This window comes from Cervus canadensis, chromosome 2, assembly GCF_019320065.1.
Source record: "Cervus canadensis isolate Bull #8, Minnesota chromosome 2, ASM1932006v1, whole genome shotgun sequence".
Taxonomy (NCBI): domain Eukaryota; kingdom Metazoa; phylum Chordata; class Mammalia; order Artiodactyla; family Cervidae; genus Cervus; species Cervus canadensis.
The window spans coordinates 77,445,641-77,453,651 of record NC_057387.1 but is presented as its reverse complement, the minus strand read 5'-3'; the positions used below and the strand labels follow the sequence as shown (position 1 = coordinate 77,453,651).

General features: G+C 47.1%; 1 protein-coding gene across 1 annotated transcript in view; it reads left to right on the top strand.

The window, feature by feature from the left end:
• Positions 1–209: 209 nt before the first annotated feature.
• Positions 210–8,011, top strand: part of ROR1 (receptor tyrosine kinase like orphan receptor 1) — a 455,574-nt gene continuing 447,772 nt past the window's right edge. Inside the window, exon 1 of the mRNA XM_043461091.1 lies at positions 210–881. Within this exon, the coding sequence (XP_043317026.1) occupies positions 791–881 (91 nt within the window). The 5' untranslated portion in view covers positions 210–790. The remainder of the gene's footprint in view (positions 882–8,011) is intronic.

Genomic DNA, 8,011 nt, shown 5'->3' with positions numbered 1-8,011 from the left:
ATTGCATGGTATCACTAAATGTTCTATTACCCAGGGTTACACAGCTAACAGCGGAAAAACTGAGATCGCTATCTGTGACTCCTAACTAAGTCATTCAGCTACCGGTTTGTGAGCCAGATAAACCTCCCCGAGCCTCAGTTTCCCTTTCTGTCAAGTGGCCCCGAGGTCCCCCCCGCTGCTCAATTCCGGCTGCAGGTTTGAGGTGTCGTGGGGGAGGGGAGGTGGGCTTGCTGGAGGCGCGGAAACAACTCTCGGGACGTCCGGAGGGTGCGGGTGTTGAAAGGCGGCAGCAGAGGGCGCTGGGTCGCCGGCCTGGGTTCGCCTCTGCCATTGGTTGGGGCCCAGGCGCTGGGCTGGAGAGTTGGTGGAAAGTGACAAGTTGAGGGAGGCTGAGTGCAAGACTGCCAGCGCGCAGAGCGGGAGGAGCCGCCGCGGCCGCCACGGAGGGAGCCCCGGGACGGCAGCCCCCGGGCGCAGGGCGCGCTCTTCTCAGAGTCCGCGCGGGCGAGACTCGCCCTCCGCGAGTGCGACCCCGACAACCCGCGACTGAACTGACTGTCCGGCCGCGGCGAGGCTGCAGCGAGAGGGCTGGGGAGGGACCGCGCTTACGGGGTCCTGAGCGGCCGGGCGAAGGCGAAGGAGCAGGTTAGACGGACAAAGAACTTCGCAGACGCCCCTGGCATCCTGCGGGGAGAGCGACCGGGACGAGGTGGCTGGGACCCCGGGCAGAACCCGTGGATGTTCTGCGCGCGGCCTGGGAGCCGCCGCCGCCGCCGCCGCGAGAGGAGGAATGCACCGGCCGCGCCGCCGCGGGGCGCGCCCGCCACTCCTGGCGCTGCTGGCCTCGCTGCTGCTGGCGGCGCGCGGGGCCACTGCCCAAGGTAAGAGGCGCATCGGCCAGTTTGCGGGCCCGTCCGGCCCCGGCCAACCTCCAGCCGATTCGTCCGGCACTGGGTAGACGGGAAGCTCCGTGCGCGCCTCGGGGGGCGGCCGGCGTCCCGTCGGGTGACTCTCCAGCGCGACCTCAGGCGCCGGGGAGACAGGCGAGGATTCACCCGCGAACCTCGATGCGGGCCGGAGGTGCTCCCGGGACTTATTTCCCGGCGCCCAACCTCAGTTGTCAGCGCTGGGACAGCGTGGAGGGGTTGGGGTTCGTGGGGCGACGGGATGCTTTTCGTCTCCCCATCTCTCGTTGGACCCCTAAATGCGCTTCAACTAGTGTTCAAGTCCATCCTGCTCCCAAATCGCAGCGGTCCTGGAGAGCGTGGCCAGAAGGGAGTTTGTATTTTCAGGGGTGCCTGCGAGAGTCTGTGTCGTCCGAAGACCGACTCAAACAAAAGCTCTGTCCTCCTGGGGCTCGGGCGGCCTCGCATCTCCACGGTGCCCGACTCGCCGGGCTTCTGGAGGGTCACGATGGAGGCCACAACGTGTGCGCTGCCGCCGCCGCCACTTTGTGCAAAATGTGCTGTCAGGCCTGCCGCTCCTAAGTGCACGTGTGTGTGTGTGTGTGTGTGTGTGTTACGAACAAGAGGGGAAAAGCCAGCTAATGCATACTTGATTTTGGTAATCTCCAAAGACAATCGCAACGGTTAGAGAAAGACTTCACGAAAGCTCCGGCGTCTTAGTTCGCTGCGGGAAGCTGGGATCCTTGCTGAGTCTGAGCCGGTACACAATGAGAGGGAAGAGCCGGGTTGCGCCTGTGGAGACAACCGATTCATTCTTTGGAGGTTGGAGGGGGAAAGTTGATTAAAGTCTCCAGGGTCTTGGGCCTCACTTTTAACATGCATCCCTTGAGGGAGTATTGGAGACCCTGAATTCTTCCCTCCCTCCCTCCCAGCCCCAACCTATGCTCTTTTATCATGCATCTTTCATTTTTAAGTTAACGCTGTGCTTTTAGGGAGAAAAAAGGCTCTGGGCTATTTAGCAGTTGAGGGGAAGAGATCTGTTCCCTACATGGACAATGACTGCAGAATTAGTTTGGACTAAAATCTAGCTAATATTTTTTTTCGTAGTAGAAAAACACACTCTGGAAGGAAGTTGTGTGTGAATTTTAATTTCTTAGAGATGTCTTTGGGGAAGTGGGAACCGCATTTTCCGAGGATGATTCTGAAACTGATCCTATAGTGTGGTTGTGCTAATCTGGAGACTCCTCCGGGGTAAATACAACTCCTAATTGTAATTAAGATGTACATCAGCAGGGAGTGCACCTTCCTGATGAAAAATCCTAATGAAATGTAAACAGCTTGGTCACATGGATATTTGCTTCCTTGATGCCAAACATCTGGTTCCATGCCACACACCTGGGTGAAGAGTAAAAAATGGGCCATACTGCCTACAACACTGTAAACAGTCGTGATGTCAGGTTGCAGGGTGAATTGAGGTGGAGATAACCAGGGTGATTCTAGCAAGGCAAGGCTTCTAGCTTGGGGCCTTGATTATTTCAGTTATATCCTCTGTCTACTCCTTTCCTCCTATATAACCTTTCAGCAATTGATGCTTTTAGATCATGGGGAAGAACCAAGGAGAGGACATGTTGGTCCATTGTACCTTTCCTTCTTAATCTGTCTTTAAATAAACGTCCAGACAATCATTTTGTAATCATTGTAGACAATTGTAATGTAGACACTGTAATCATTGTAACAAAATTAATTTTGTAAGCAGTCACCCAAATTCTATCTTGTTTAACTGTCTACAAGCTTAAACAACTTAAAATTTCTCGCAAATTTATTGTTTCTTTGTCTAAAAAGTATAAAAGTTGCTACTTCTTGGGTTCCATTTCTGTGGAACCTCCATATGTATGAATTAAAATTGTTTCTTTTTCTCCCATTAAAATTTATCTTTTTTTTTTTTAAAGAGCATTGCCTATCCTGAACTCTTCAATAATGACCTAAAATCCGTTATTACTGTCTTATTTATTGTCTAATAAATCCCTTTCCACTTCTGTGAATGCTTGATCTTTTCTCTGGGGACAAATTTTCTAGTGGAACTCAGATTTATTCTTGTCTGATCCAAGATTCTCAAGGTAACTCAGCCAGAGGCTCAGGAAATCAGCCTAAAGGGAGATATGTTACATTTATTTATTTTAAAAAATGCTCAGCATTTCTCCCATCACTTCTCTCTTTTGTTAGCCAGAAGTAGCAAACCTTTACATTTATTTTTTTCTGTCCTGTTCATTGTTTTCTCCCCATCGACCTCTTACCTATCCAGAGCTAAAACTCTCTAAGAAACTGAAGCCTTGATAATTGTACCCAGAGTTCAGGGCATATAGAACCCACTCTGGCCTCTCAGAGTCTTATAGATTCTGTGGTTTGGCTGCTTGGAGTCAGAGGGTGGTGGCCTGCTACTGTTTGCTGTCATTCTGTAAACTTTCCAAAGCTGTTTTAATAGGTGCCTGTTCTGTCTGCTTCTAGAATCAGAGTCTCTTGAGGGCAGTAAGACTGTTAGCTTGCTAGTGAAAACACCGGGGACCAAGCTATTCAGCCCCATCATTATTGGAGACACCTGAAGATCTCCCTGGGGGAGCCACGTTGAGGCCCAGTTGACAAACGGTGTGGTCCCACTGCCTCTGGCAGTGTGTTGGGAATATTTAATTTCTAATATCGATTCAGTTTTCTTATGGTTGTATTGCTATTCTGATACCTGGGGTTATCTTCCTGATATTTGGTTAGGAGTCCTTTTACAGACTAAACTTTGGGCTGTATTTTCCTCTCCATCTCCTACATGGCGAGCCTAGGCCTCAAATTAGACTTGAAAGTTTCTAAATGGTGTGTCACTTGCATCCATTAGTGTCCAAATTGGCTGTGGTTTGGTGGTGACCACATACCCTATTTAAAATATTTCTGAAAATTTTACCCAGCATCCTATGGAGAATGGAGGGCTTTGTAGGCTATATGTGTATATACGTGTGTGCTCAGCCACTCAGTCGTGTCCAACTCATTGCATCCCCATGGACTGTAGCCTGCCAGGCTCCACTGTCCAGGGGTTTTTCTAGGCATGAATACTAGAATGGGTAACCATTACCTTCTCCATGGCATCTTTCCGACCCAGGGATTGAACCCATGTCTCCTGCATTGGCAGGCGGATTCTTTACCACTGAGCTACCTGGAATACCCTTCTGTATATGTATACATATATACACACACATATACATACATATATGTATATCCATATAAATGACATATATACACATATAGTAAGGGTGGGCCATAGTTTTTTGTTGAATGAATGGAGAATAATCTCCTTGGGCATATGTAAAGCTGTATAATTTCAAAGTGGTATAATTTGCTTTTCCTAGTAAAAACGCAACATGGCATATTTTCAAGGATTTTTCCTTTTCTTTTTTCATCTTCTAGTATGAAGAGAGTGTGGTAGAACTTAACAGTGGAGCTTAATAGTTATGAGCACAGGTGTTGGAGTTAACAGAACCAGAATGGGTTTAAGTCTTTTCTCTTATACTCACTGGGTATGGTGATTAGTTTTTCTGAGCCCAACCTGAGTGTATGAGATCTAAGTGAAACCATGAATGGCAAGTACTGGAGAAGAGCACCCATACTAGAGGGTCTTAAATTGGGGTACCTGAAATTAAGGCTATGCAAACCCCCAGAAATAATACGCAAAATTTAATGTGAATTTTTATGGTTGTATGTTTCTAGCTATAATCTGACTTTTAAAGAAAACTCTAATCCCGCAAAGATAGGAGCCATTGATTTGGAGTGCTTGATGCCTGGGGCAATGAGTTGTCTTCCTGGGTAGGTTGCAAGGGATTGCAGGATGATGGGGGGTCCTGGGCCTTAGCCCACATCTGCACAATCCATGGGGCCTCTATCTTGTCTCACTTTCCGCTTTCTCTCCCACCAGGCCGGCTGTTATTGGGCCTGAGAGAAGCTGATGAATGGTGCCAAATCCTTTGACCTCAGCTAGGAATGTATTTCCCTGAACCCAAGCATTCTGAGATGCCTCTGTTTATACAATTTATTTAACAAACACTTGCATAATCCTTACAATAGGCCAGTCACCATTCTAAGCATTTTGCAAGTATTAACTCACTGAATCCTCACAACAGCCCCATGAGGAAGGTGGTGTAATCAGCTCATTTTGATTTAGCCATAGAGAGGTTAAATTGCTTTCTTAAGGTCACATGGCTAGGAAATGGCCTTGCTGGCCTTACAGACCCTAAGAGTTCATGCTCTTGTCTATTGCTGCCCTGGACAGTCTTTCCTGCTTAAGTCTTAACATTTACACTCCTTTTATGTTATGTAGTTGCCAAAGGGGCCATTCCTCTAGGTATTCTGAGAGTAGCAAAGGAACATTTTTTTTAGCCATACCTAGGAGTTATAAGAAATGACTGTGCTCAGTTGTGTCCCACTCTTTACAACCCCATGTGCTATAGCCCGCCAGGCTCCTCTGCCCAAGGTATTTTCCAGGCAAGAATACTGGAGGGGGTTGACATTTGTTCCTCCAGGGGATCTTCCTGACCCAGGGATCAAACCCAAGTCTCCTGCGTCTCCTGCATTGCAGGCAGATTCTTGACCCGCTGAGCCATCAGAGAAGCCCATAAGAAATGATTGGAGATGGCCAATTTCAGTTTTCCTTCCTGTGCTGGAGTTCCCCAGGCCAGACCTGCTGTAATTCAGAGATAGACCGGAAGGGCCTCTGATGGTCTGCACCTCTGATCAAGAGGAATTATATTGTTGTAACAAACTGCAACTTGGATGCGGTTTGAGGAGTGTGTCTGGCAGTTCCTTCCAACCAGCGATGAGATGTATTTTGATGAAGTGCCTCTGTATTTGCATCGTGGTGTACAACTTGGGGTGTAGGCTGAACAGGGGTGATTTATTAGAATGTTCTCTGGTGGGAGAGCTGGCTTGCCTGCTCCAAGTTCCCGATGTGAATCAGACCCTTGCAAATCCAGCCCCAGCTGGGAAACACTCAAGTCTCCCAGGTCTCTTTCTTGACACCAGAGCCTCAGCCTGGCCTTACCTAATCCCTGAGGTGTGTCGGGAGAGACTGTTCTGTAGACAGACGAAGAGAAAGGAATAGCCTTCTTTGAGTCTGAGAAATTTCTCTGGAGTTTAAGTGGGCGGTGGGGGGAGGATAATGGGGTGGGGAGGGGGAACTCTTCGAAATCCTTAACTAAATGCAGCTGCTTGTTACACGGAGCCTGACTTGCATGCCAGGAATATCTAAAAAGCTAACAAATACAAAATAAAAATAAACAGCAGTAAAAAGGCTCTCTCTTTGTTGCAGTAAGCTTGGTTGGGGTTTTCCGTTTGTTTAGGAATGGTATAATTGTGGCATCCACTTTATTTTGGTAAAGCAGCGAAACGCGGATTGACGTTATGTCATGGGGTGCCACTACCACCTGAACTTTCTCCTTCACACCTCCCCCTCAGAACGCCCAGGCACGGACAGCCACACGGCCCGAGGCTCAAACTGGTGCCCCTGAGTGAATTACGTTGAAAGAGGGCAGATAATTTAATGGGATAATGTTGGCAGGGCCAGCAAATTTCACACCCCATCTCTCACTAATAGAAAGGCAGTAGAAGGCTACAATATCCTCAGATGAAAAGGTTGTATAAAAAGGTTCTGCTTAACAGTAACTGTCTGACCATAAATAAGGTTCTGTAGAGTTTTGATCCAAAAGCTGTTATTAAATACTGATAAGCCAAGCCTCATAATGTTTGGCCTCCTTACATTTCCCTTTTTTTTTTTCCTTCTCTCCGTAGAACCATAGATTTCTTTTTTAAGAGGGGGAAGGGACCTAAAGATCAACCAGTCCAAACTGTTTATTTTTTCAAGTATTTCTATACAGAAAGGACCTTCTTTTATAGCCATTTAAAAAGGTGGTGTGGAGTAACAGAAACGGAATGGGGTTGGAACCTCAGAGACTAGGGTTTGAATTGGGGCTTTGCTGCTTGCTGGCTGTGTGACCTTGGGCAGAGTTCTTTGACCTTCTGAGTCTCTGTTTCTTTCTCTGCAAAATGGGGTAACAGTAATATCCACCTCGTAGGGTTTTTGTGAGCATTAGAGGAGATAATTGATACAAAGCCTAGTAAACCTGTGTTAGCTGCTATCATTAGCAGGGGCTTGCTGGAGAAATCAGAACAAGTGGTTCCAAAACAACGATCGTTATGCTGTGAGATAAACCAAGACTCAGCAGCAGTTTTTACAGGATGGTAGAACTCTTGAATGTTCTGTTTTGCAGGGAGCATGTAGATATTCTAGATGTGAGCAGTCCCACACTAGTGCTGGGGACCCCGGAGGAGATGCCACAAGGCAGCTTCGCAAAGCCTTAAAACAAAGACTTTTTTCAGAACAGTGAGCTCTTTGGGGAAGAGTAAGCCCTCCCTGGTGCTTGGTGTAATTCCAGAATCCTGCAATGGGGAATGTTACATTTCAGGGCCCTCTACTTGTAATCTGACCGTTTTTAGCTCCAATATCCAAATAATCTTGCTGAGCACAACTTGAAAGAGAAGGATAATGGCCAGAGGAAAGAATCCTGAGGTGCTCTGTTAGCCATTTAGAATTTCTGAGTATGAGAAAAAGAAGTTCACGTTTCCCAAAGAGAAAAGAATAGTGAAATGTGTGGGAAGGGGGAGGGGAGATAAAAGGATTTCTAAAGATTCACACCGGGTTTGTGTGTTTTATTTGTATTTTTCAACAGTAAAGTGCTGGTCATTCAATGCATTTCAACTAACATTTGTTATGTATTTATTATGTGCAAGATTAAGTGTCAGTGCTCAGGAATAAAACTTTATCCCTGCTCTCAGAGAAGAAGGAGGGATATTCTTACTTTTTAAAGAACCTACTATGTGCTAGGCATAGTTCTTTATTGGTATTGGGTTTATATGTTCCAGCATCCCTTTGAGGCTGGACTTCTGACTCCATTTCTCAGACAAGGAAGTCAAGGCTCAAATATTGTGGTAAGTGTCTTAGTTGGGTTTGGCATTTGATCCTAGGTATTTTGACCCTCAAGTGTCTGATGTTTCCATTATCCTTGAAGTGTAGTTGG